The sequence below is a fragment of the Haliaeetus leucocephalus genome, unplaced genomic scaffold (assembly GCF_000737465.1).
Source record: "Haliaeetus leucocephalus isolate CR32 unplaced genomic scaffold, Haliaeetus_leucocephalus-4.0 Scaffold195, whole genome shotgun sequence".
In the NCBI taxonomy this organism is placed as follows: Eukaryota; Metazoa; Chordata; class Aves; order Accipitriformes; family Accipitridae; genus Haliaeetus; species Haliaeetus leucocephalus.
Genome location: NW_010972631.1, coordinates 9,535,599 through 9,546,984, shown reverse-complemented (window position 1 = coordinate 9,546,984; position 11,386 = coordinate 9,535,599). Strand labels below are relative to the sequence as shown.

At 37.3% G+C, this 11,386-nt stretch overlaps 1 protein-coding gene across 2 annotated transcripts in view; it reads left to right on the top strand.

Moving 5' to 3' along the window:
• BAI3 (brain-specific angiogenesis inhibitor 3) overlaps positions 1-11,386 on the top strand; it is a 459,839-nt gene that overhangs the window by 358,985 nt on the left and 89,468 nt on the right. For both annotated transcript variants that reach the window (XM_010565796.1, XM_010565795.1), the window contains 3 exons: positions 38-164; positions 1,854-1,957; positions 5,266-5,368. In XM_010565796.1, the coding sequence (XP_010564098.1) occupies positions 38-164; positions 1,854-1,957; positions 5,266-5,368 (334 nt within the window). The remainder of the gene's footprint in view (positions 1-37; positions 165-1,853; positions 1,958-5,265; positions 5,369-11,386) is intronic.

The following is an 11,386-nucleotide window of genomic DNA, read 5'->3' as shown; positions in this document are numbered from 1 at the left end:
CCCCGCCCCCCCCCATCCCTCTCTCTTTCCTTTGCAGGAACGACTCTTTGGGAACCTGGTCCACCCAGGGATGTAAAACTGTGCTTACCGATGCATCCCATACGAAATGCTTATGTGATCGTCTCTCTACCTTCGCCATTTTGGCTCAGCAACCTAGAGAAATAGTAAGTAACAAAGCGGGAGGGGGGGGTGGGGGGGGGATATCCAGTTTTAATGCAAAAGGCAATAGCGGGGGGGCCGCGGGGGTGGGGGGGGAGCTGATGGAGCTTTGCTCTCAGGTATATTTCAGACGTTGCGTTGAGGAATTGTTTAATATTGCAGGTAGGGAAATGTTAGTCTCCCGGTGTCCACAGTGTCTCAGAGAAAAGAATTCCAGATTCCGTGATACAACTAAATCCTAGTGAAATTTGCATGTTCTTGAACTCTGAATTTTGCAGAGAAAGCCTTCTAATTGTGATGCAAATGTGTTGGAAACTTTTGTATTGAACAATTATCAACTTAACAAGCTTTTCAAAGGTTGCAAGCCTTTCCAGGGGAATGTGCAGGGCTGTATTATTGCTCTTGGTAGGAAAACCCTAGATACTGTAGTTAAACAGATTGCAGATCTGCATTGGACGTTTTCAGCACAGATTTTCTATGTAGTCTGTGGATATGATGTAAGAGAAATAATCAAGTTTTCATGAGAAAGGGGGACATTGAGTGCATAAGCAGACACTCCCAGTATTACTGAATGTAAAAAGAGCTAAAAAGCAAATATTTGTGAAGTTATCCTGCTAAGGCATAATTTCATTTTCCTGGGTTTGGAAGCGTATGATCAGACTCTTTTTAATGGCAAAGTAGACCGGTTTGGAACAAAGTGGTTGAAATAAAATGTTACTTTCCGCCTGAGATCTGGCCTAAAAGTACATCGGTCTTATCTCCTGTTTGGGTGACAAAAGATATCTTGATAAATGTAATTTATAATACAACCCTGAGGCTTTAAAAAGCATTTTGGTAAACCAGGCACAGTATCCTTTGAAACTTTTAGATCTAAATTTTTTCCATTTGTATTAGCAAATACCATGTCTGTTTCAGAACATGAGCACATATACATACAGAGGAAAAACCTCTACCTGATATCTGATGATAAGAGTTTCTTTTACGGGAGGGAAAGCTAGTTTGTTTTCAAGGTCATTTATTTATTTTCATTTTTTATTAATACACAGAACACAAATGAAATAATTCTAAATTTGCAGCTTCTTTACGGAAGGCTTATGATATTGTTGCCATAGATATCTTGCCATTCCTTCTAGACAATCGGATGCCCAAGGAAATTAAGCATGTGAGAACAGTGGATTGAAGTCAAAGTTATTAAAAGTCAGAAAGTTTGGTAATTCTGCAACAAGCATGAATCAAATTCTGGGACAAATTACTGGGTGGTCTTTAATATATCACAGTGAAACCAAGCTGTTTGTTTAATACATAATTCTAAATATTGCTGCTTCTCAAGAGGAATATGTCTTTTAATTAATTTTAACTGGGGAGTAGTTTAAACTTGTGCTACCGTCATACCCTCCTGTTACATTGTAATATTACTACTTTCTTTATTTTTCAAAATATCGTGCAGGTATTGTAAGGCATTTTAAAGCTCAAAGGCCTCTGAGGAATGTATCAATAATTAAACAGATCTTGGAGTTATGTATGGATCAGTTTTGGAATTAAGTTGATTTCTGCTTCATAAGTAATATTACTGAAGGTATCTGTGACAGTGTGGCTGCTTTTATCATTCTGCTTTTTGTTGCTTTTTTTCCTTTTGACTTGTTTTAATTGCTGGAGGATGGTTTTTCTTCATGGTTGTCTGTTGTAACCTACAGATCATGGAATCATCTGGTACACCCTCAGTGACCTTAATTGTAGGCAGTGGTCTTTCATGCTTGGCCTTGATCACCCTAGCAGTTGTCTATGCAGCACTATGGAGGTATGTAATGGATTGACAAAGCCGGATGTGAATACATGGTTATATTTAGTTGAATTAAAATTTAAAGAGAGCATTAGATGCAACATTTATTACTTGGAAAAGAAAAAAAAAAACCAAAATGTAGTGCATGTTTTGACATCTAAATTTGTTGATGTGATTGATTAGTTTTACTCTCCTGGCCTACTGGTGATGGTATAGCCCAGTCTTCTCCTTCCCCTCTTCAGTGTGAATGGTATTGCTCTCTCAGTGGGTTATTCATAGTGCTAATTAACGTTTTACAGGATTCCTCTATATGATGTATTTCATGTGAGGCTTCTGGCCTATACCTTTGACTGCTTTTCCTCTATTTACATTTTAAAACAAAACTTCCTATGTGACAGAAATGACACATCAAAGTGCCACATCAGGTATTGCAGATTTAAGGAGGTTCAGTCAAGTGGTTTTGAGTTTATCCACTTCGGTTATAAGTTTCAATGAAGACCATAAAATTAACTAGTCTCAAATACTGTAGTGGTACATTCCAGTAATAGACTTTCTTTCCATCTGGAGTTTACTATATTGAAATATTATATTGACTTAAAAGTGCAATAGATATTTATGGAATAAATTAATTGGAGAAGTAATGAGAAGTAGCATGATGTCTTAGTGTAGAAGAAATAGAAAAGTAACAGGAAAAGTCATGCAAAGTAATAAATATTATTAAAAAAGTGAACATGGGTTCTCATTTAACTTTTTCCCATAGTAAAAGAAAAATAGGTTCTTATGCAAGTAAGAAGAAACACAGGGAAAAATAATAAATTATAGAGTAATGTAAAATTAATAGAATTTTGCTTTTAGAAGCAGCTTGATAATTTTACACCCTTTTCTCTTTCACTCTTTTATGTAGCCACAGAGACTCACAGGATTACACATATATATAATAAATATAGACTACCTAGTTACATAAGTTATAATAAAAAGAATATAAAAATTATCAGTTCTTGTTTGTGAAAGCTAAGAATTGACAGTATTTCAGGATATAATTCCCATCTGAAGAATTATAGTGTTATTTTTGCACTCCCTGATATATTTAGCACTTGGATGGAAATACTGTCATGCTCAGTGGAACTGGTCTTCTCCATTATTTAAATTAGATATAATGAAGAAATTTTTTACGATGAGGGTGGTGAGGCACTGGAACAGGTTGCCCAGAGAGGTTGTGGCTGCCCCATCCCTGGAAGTGCCCAAGCCCAGGCTGGATGGGGCTTTGAGCAACCTGGTCCGGTGGAAGGTGTCCCTGCCCATGGCAGGGGGGGTTGGAACTAGGTGGTCTTTAAAGGTCCCTTCCAACCCAAACCATTCTATGATTCGATGATTATGGTAACTTCCAAGTGGAGAAAAAAATGTATGTGATGTGTTATGGACCTAGTGTGGGTTCTGCATCCAGCTGAAGAAAAGATAATTCATATAGATCTCAGTGTTCTATCAGTGAGATATTTTGAAAGTATTATGACAACTGAGTGGCCTGTCATTTGAATCATTAAAATTTGCCTTCAACATGTTTCTCAAGAGCACAAAGCAACCAACTATAGGGAGAAGATAGACACTGAAACTTATATGTATATATGTTTGTTATTGTAAATCTAGGGGTAGGGAGAAATTTGATATTTTGACCTTATGTCTGTATTTATATTTTGGAACACCCACCTTCCCTTTGAATGGCAGGGCCTGTTTAGAAGTGATATGAGGTAGAGGTATTCTGGTCTGAAGAAGGCCTGTGTGAACATTGTTTTATGGTTGATAGATTTGACCCCCCCCAACTGAAAATTCAAACTGAAAAATAAATTCAATGATGTGAGTCAAATATTACCTTTCCCTTCCCTTTCTTTCTTTTCCCTTCCCTTCCTGAATAGTGGGCTGGCAGAAAAACCTTCCTGGCTTAAGTCAATGCTATGAGCTCCCGCTTGTGCTGTATTTACTCAACCTCCAATATCCTTTATAGTCCATAGATACTCAGTGTTGGGAACTGGCCCAGGTGAATCAATAGTTAACAAATTAGAAAGTAGCAGCATACTGACTGTGTAGACAAAGGCACTAGACTTTCTGTATTTGTTTGCAAACATACAGAACTAGCCTTAACAACATTGTTATATTTTAAGGAAAAATGTGGTCTGTGGTATCTGTAACAGAAGTGTTGTTCTGTCTTCTCAACTGAAACTGTAATGCTGTATTACTTAGGTGATAGCTGAGCTAAAAGGACTCCAATTCATTTCATGTCCAAAGCTCAGCATTTCTCATGGGTTCTGTACCCTTTGTTGTGACCTCCTCAGAGTGTGAGCTATGGGTGTACAGCTCGGGAGGAGACAGCAATACTAACTAAGCTCCAGTGAGAAGCATGTAGTATATGTATGGCGTGGTCTTTGGAGGAACTGAGCACCCTGAACTTTCATTTACTTCAGTAGTCAACATTTACTTTGTTAGCAGCTCTGAAAATCAGGTCAATAAGGTACCTCACTTGAAACCATAATCATTCTCTTTCTGTCCTGTAGCATATAAAAGGTTGTATATAGAAAAATGAGGACATTTGCATCTTGTGAGGAAATAGGTGATAAGAATATTTGACTTCTTCATCCTAAACATACTTGTAAAATGAATATAAGTTTGCAAGAGAGGCTGTGTGATGCTCTGCTGTAATTTAATCTTTCTGTACAAACTTAGCTATTTTTTGGCATTAGGTCTTATGAAGATGAAGGCATTACAGTATTGTTGTTTCTTCATACAAGTTATTTTGTAAATGTGGTGGAACTTCAAGATTCATGTTATTTTTATCCCGATAACATGTTTCAAAACGCAGTGCCATAGTATCATCGACCAATCTGCATCTTATTTATGCATCGTGGCCCAGATCTCCTGTTTATGTAAATCACCATATTTTTGCTGAAGTTAGTCATTGTGAGTGGTCTATGCCAGCTGTGGATATTCCCAGGGAGGAGCAGAGAGCATAAGAAGTTCCTGACACGAATGCATGCAAGCCCGTTATTATCAGTATGGTGCTGTGCTAGAACAGTGTTGCCAGCAGTTTTTAAAAGAAGCATTGATAGATTATTTTTAAAATATAGCTAGATACTAAGAGGGAATTTCAGAATATCTATCAAAATATCATAGTTCCAATGTTTGTAATGTGATAGCTCCCTGAGCACTTGAAAGAGAGCACGCACTTTTCAGAGTATCTCCAATATTTGGTGTAAGAATTGCATCAAAGCTTTGTATGACTTACTAGTTGTTTTCCTTTTAGAAAAGTTGTGCCCTCTCTTTGTTTATTTGAACAGGTACATCAGATCTGAGAGGTCAATAATTCTAATCAATTTCTGCCTGTCTATTATCTCATCAAATATCCTTATCCTGGTTGGACAAACTCAGACGCATAACAAGGTATGATGATGGATTGTATTAAATTTGCACTTAAATATCGATATCTTTGTTTTATTTATGTTTAGGTCAAAATAATTACATCCATTTAGTCCTATACTCATAGGACTTGGCATTTTTGGTAAAGTATTAACAGACAAGGGAAAATATTTACCGTCTTTCGTAGTCTTTTTTTCCCCTCTAAGAATCCCTTTTGGTATTGTTCCCTCTGGATAAGCTGTGTTCTCTGTGGTAGACTTGTATGTTTTATAACTAAATTTCAAAGCAAAAAAAGTTCAAAGACTCAACATCAAAAGCACAAATTCTGGTTCATTATAATAGTTGTAATAGGATTGTGCTACAGTGTTTTTGTCTTTTTAACAACACACTGGTACTCAAAAGGCAAGTAGAAATTGCTTGGAAGTTAGAGTGCTACTCTTGAAAATGTGCAGAAACAGACATCATAACAAGCTATAGAACTGTTAATTCTCTGACTGATGTAGCTATAAGAAAGTAATAACCCTGCATACCTTACTTAGTGATATATTGCTGATTTATTACTAATCCGTTCTCGGTCTCTTTCGGAACGTTGTTGTCATTTGTCCCTCTCCTGTAGAGCCGGGCTGTGTCAGCGTTTTGAGGCATCACCCAGCACCTAGTGATACTAGGCAAAATTCAGAAGTGACAATAAGTGGTTGCTTAAAATTAACTATAGCTACGTGCTAGCTTGGAATAGAAAATAGGATGTAATTGGTGAACAGGGCAGTATGTCAGAGAACGCTGTTAAGTTTTGGACTGAGCAAGTATCTGTAAAGTAATTCTTTATCCCACTGTGTTAAACTACTTAATGCACTGCTCATCTTAATTTTTCCAATATCTAATGAAATACATTCATCATCTGCTATAGGATAACTGGTGTTTCTACAACACAACTATAATTAATCATGTATTCTTTCCAAATGAGTGCTTAGAAATTTAGCTGCCGAAGTCTCATAAATTCAACACCAGTCACATAGCTGTTATTTGTAAAACATACCCAAAACATAGTCATTTCCAACACATGATTTATCAAAATTATTAAAATTAAGATATAAATATGTTTTAAAGTTTTGAAAGTAGGTAGAGGCACAAACAAAATATGGATTTGCAGAACAAACCCATGTGACTCACAGATTTTATTCAGGGGGGAAAAAGTCAGAAATGCGCAAGCAACGTCAGAGTGCCAGAGTGGAGAAGAAGGATTAAACCTCTCTAGCATTTCAGCACTAACATGCATAGTCCTATATACTATTTTATTAAGTATTTCAAGAAGAAATACGGTGCAGTAGCTGAAAGTTCCTGTGTATATTGCCACTGTGGAATCAGGGTTTGAGGGCATCAGAACGACTGTGTGTGATAACACGCTCCCTAGGTATGCTGGCAGCCTTTCTCTGATGCTTGACTCAGGGAACTCTGAACTAAAAAACACCCTTAATCCAGTTCCTTTCTTTTAATCTTAATCTCCTTGAGCTCCCTCATTTCTGCTTCCTGAAGTCCTGAAAGTGCGGAGATACTGTATTGACTTATTTCTGAGAACAGCAGATCCTCAAAATGGAGATGTTCAGAGGAAATAATTGACAGAAAAAACAACACATCACAAAGTTTACATTTTGAATATATGGCCTGAAAAATGGCTCTAAAATACCACTTTTTACTACGCTTGTCTTCTTTTTGAGTCCACATCTTGCTTTTGATGCATGTACCACCTGGGAGCTTCTGGCCAGGGAGTACCTCTGATGGATCAAAAGCAGAATACATTTTTTTATACCGAGGAAGATATTCCTTGTTACAGACCAAAAATCTTTTTATCACTATGTCCACCGATATGTGAATAGATTGTAGCTCCAAGAGGCCGGCCTGTGAATGCACCATCAAGAAAATGGCCAGCTAAAGCCAGTGGTTAGCAAAAGCTTATTCAAATTAAAGCAATCAGATCCGGGTATGACTTCAGTGTGTTTGTAAGTAGGGATGTGTTTTGGCATCATGTGTTTGAATTCAAGCTCTGAATTTTTTATTTTCGAAGGTCATATATGACCAGAAGAAGCCAGTCTTTGATATGTAGTCCATAGATCTAGATTACAATACTGACATCTGTAGGAAAAATTATGCTTTCATTTTGCTGATCTGGAAAATTCAATCTGTAAATGGGAACTTTAGAAAGAAAATCAGGTCCTTACATATGGTTTCAGATGAAAACCCTTTTAGATTTGTTTCTGAGATTTTATTATTTACTAGAAATCAAAACATTTGGGGTTTTAGTGTTTGTTTGAAAATTTTGGGAGAAATCTTGGGAATATTTTTGTCAAGACAATGTAATATTCAAGCCAGCAGAAATTGTTTCTGAAAAAAGGCTGAGGTGGTGTTTTATGGCAAGAAAATGCACTCAGTTTTTTTAATGTATCAGAGAAAATTTGAGAAACATGATATGCCAAGTTTGAGAGTTTATTTACTCTGTTCCATTCTCATTCTTATGTTCCTACTGTTCTCATATTATTGGGGCACCTAGTGAACATCCATATGATGCTGCTGATATTCACAAAGTTGAAGAATGCCCCTTTTTTCCATGCTTTAGTTTGGCTTTGCTTCTGAGTTCAAATTGTCCCCAGCTCTTTATTTGTGTATATTCCGTTTAAGAATAAGTGCCTGTAACCCATTGATGTCTGTGACACAAAGAAAAAAAAATATTGAGTCTCTTGGTCTGGATAAGTGCATGTTTTCTGTAATTTTCTTTCTGATTTACATAGATCATAGATACTTAGCGTGTCAGGTTTAGCTCTACTCTTTGAAGTCTGAGTATTTCCTCAATGTTTTTCCAAAAGCTTCTTTTAGTGAAGACTAAGTGAGCTGTTTGAATATCGCACTCTGGTTCAACTAAGTTCTGCCTTTTTTTCTGTAGAAAAAGATCATGGTATTTCCCACAGGCAGAAATGGACAAAATATTTACAGAGGACATGTAGAAGTAGTTTAAATTCTTGCAAGCTATCATAGCTTTTCCATTTCTAGTATTCTCTGTTTAAAAGTGATTTTTTTTTTCTCCAGTTTCAGTAACTCGAGGATACCAACATTAGACTAGAGGTCTAGGTCATGAGGCTTTTTAGCTTGTTTTAGAATAGTTCATGATGGGAGGCATGGAGGGGAGTATGGCTTCTCTTGGAAGATTTGGATTGGGATAGCAAAGGCCTTTTGTCAACAGAAAAGCCTTGCTCCTTTATTCCTTCTTAGCCAAACGTGTTGTGCATTTTATTGAAGGACACAGCTGAGAAATGTTCTGCTTTTTCCAGTATGTTTCCCCAAACCTTTCAAAATGCGGAACTTTATTCAAAGACTTTGTAATGTTTCAGACTGTGTAAGAGATTTCTGTTTTGTCAGATCCTGTTTTGAAATACAGGTCACTGAAGGCTGAATTTACAAGAATATTATGAAATTAATTATGTATCTTGTTTAAATATACTTGGTGTTATGCTAGGCATAAGAAGCATATTAATTTACATTGGTATTTCTTTCTGTCTCTTATTTTCCTTTCAGTGTTAAATGTTAGCCACATAATCATATTTAAATTGGGGGATATGCAACTGATGTCCTGGAGATAGCCCTTTAACAGCTAAACTTAGTTGTAACATGGAGATTAAGTCTCCTGAATTAAGGAAGGGGAACACTGTTCATGTATAACCTAACTGCTGAAATATCTGTTATTTCACAAACACTGTGAGATCTCCCTAACATCTACAAAAGCATTACGTATTTACTTTGAGGAGACTGACAGTTTTCTTTGAGGAAATATCTATCAGTGATTTGTAGGTTTCACTGTAACGTAACTCTTGCTATATTATGTTTCCTAATGTTCTTCTTGCCATCAAGAAAAATGGTTGTGTTTCTTCTATATGTGGACCTTTAATGCTTAAGCTATAAATCTTTACTATGCTTCTGATCCCATTTAATGAATAGATTCTCTACCCCCAATAAGTTATTGATTAAAATTATGTGGGGTTTTTTTCATAAATTCTCTTTCCTTTTGAATACATTCAGAAAATACCTTGTTTTTTTCACAGTTTGCCTAAATAAAAACATATTAGCTGTTTGATGTAAACAATTCTTGTTTACATATTTTTCCTGTGAAGAGAACAAAGATGAATACAATTTAAATAAACCATAGAATTCATTATACATAGGGCAAAAGTTAATTATTTTCTATATTATCTGTTTCTGAGTGTGCTTAAGAGTTCATTGCTGAAGTTTGGGTCACTTGTAAGAAACAGGCATATTTTTAGAAACGTCGTAAGCCTCCAAACATTTTGTTAACTATAGTCAGGTTTACGTGTGCCTACCAAGGGAAGAACAGGGAAGATGTTAAGGCACAAGGCAAGATTTAGCAACCCTGATATTCTGTGTTATCCCTGTTTAATTGCAATATTCAGTTTATTATGCTTAGTGTTACATTTTGAAATTTGTCTCTTGAACCTTACCTGAAAGATTATGAAAAAGGCATGTCCTGACCACCTAAAGCACGTAACATAATCAGTAGTTTTAATAAATGCATTGTAAACAAGCAAAAACCCCATAAAATTTTGTAGATAATAAGATTAGAATGTTCACTAAATAGGCCAGCTGGACAAAATAACCCCACTTTAGCCTTATTTCTTTTCGAATAGAGGTTCTAGGCTGAAAAAAGCAAATAGAAGTAGAAAGGAGTTGAGAAGCCACAGCATCCCATTCCCACAGCACTCTGAAGCAGCTGACTGTGTAACTAGAGCTCCCTCAGGTTTTGAGAAACGGTGGGTGGCGGGATCCCCTGAGAACCCTGCAAATGTTCAGGTGGTAATAACGCTGCCTCGAACCACGCGGCTCTTGCCCCGTATCTGCCACTGCCTTACAGATGCAGGCATCGTGGCAATATATCTCCTAGGAAACAGCGGGGGAGACCTAAGAGCAGATGGAATGAACGGAGGAATGATGCTAACACAGCATTAAGGTTGTGTTAGAAAATCAGTGAGGAAGTAGGGAATGTCAGGCTGTAGCACTCCGTATTTCAGGGCTTGCCCAGAGAACTGCCGGGGAATACCCCCCAGTCAAGCAGCTGAAGCCCGGGAAAATACGTCCTTCCATTTTTGCCAGTACCCAACTTCCAAATTAACACCTACTCTGCCGGTTGTCATCTCTTTCTTTGTGTAACAGCTTTTTGAACAGCTGAGCCACAGAGTCTCTAGTATGGGTCAGCCATCACAGAAACACACCAATAAATAATAGGTCAGCAGTCAGAGTGTACCGCTCCATGCACATCCGCCTGCTGTGTATTCGGGATTTCGGAAACAATTAACGGGAGAAGAGCCCACTTAACTAACTATTACAGGAGTAAGTCTGTTTAAGCAACGTTCTTTTACCATGCCAACTTCTGACAAAACCTGTTAACATCAGCTGAATTAACTACCTGCTTTTAGATTCTCAAGAGAACCTCCTGGAGCAGATCTTTCTTACCCAAGATCAGTAAACATTGTCATTCATGCTACTGTTACCTGCCTCAGAGGAGAAGGTAACATTCGTCTCAAAAGTGCCTGCCATTCTGTTTCTCAAAATACATCAACTTTATCATTCAGTTTGCTCTTTCTAAACAAAACAGACATTTTGATTGTAAGTGGGTTACAGGGAAGAAATTGGGTAGGTATTAGCAGCATGTGTTCTCTGCCTCCAATCCCCAGAACCTTTTTAAGAGCTCTCTGAACTATTTTAGAATCACAGAATTGTTCAGGTTGGAAGATTATCTGGTCCAACTTCATTCTCAAGGCAGGGTCAGCTGTAAGGTCAGAATGGGTTGCTCAGGGCTTGATATAGTCAAGTCTTGAAAACCTCCAGGTGTGGAAACTGCACGACTCCCTTGGGGAAACTTGATCCACTGCTTGACTGTCCTCACGGTTAAAATGTTTTTCCATATATCTGGTGCGACCTCCTCTTGTTTCAATGTGTGCCCATCATCCCTTGTCATCCCACCACACATCACTGCGTGAAGAG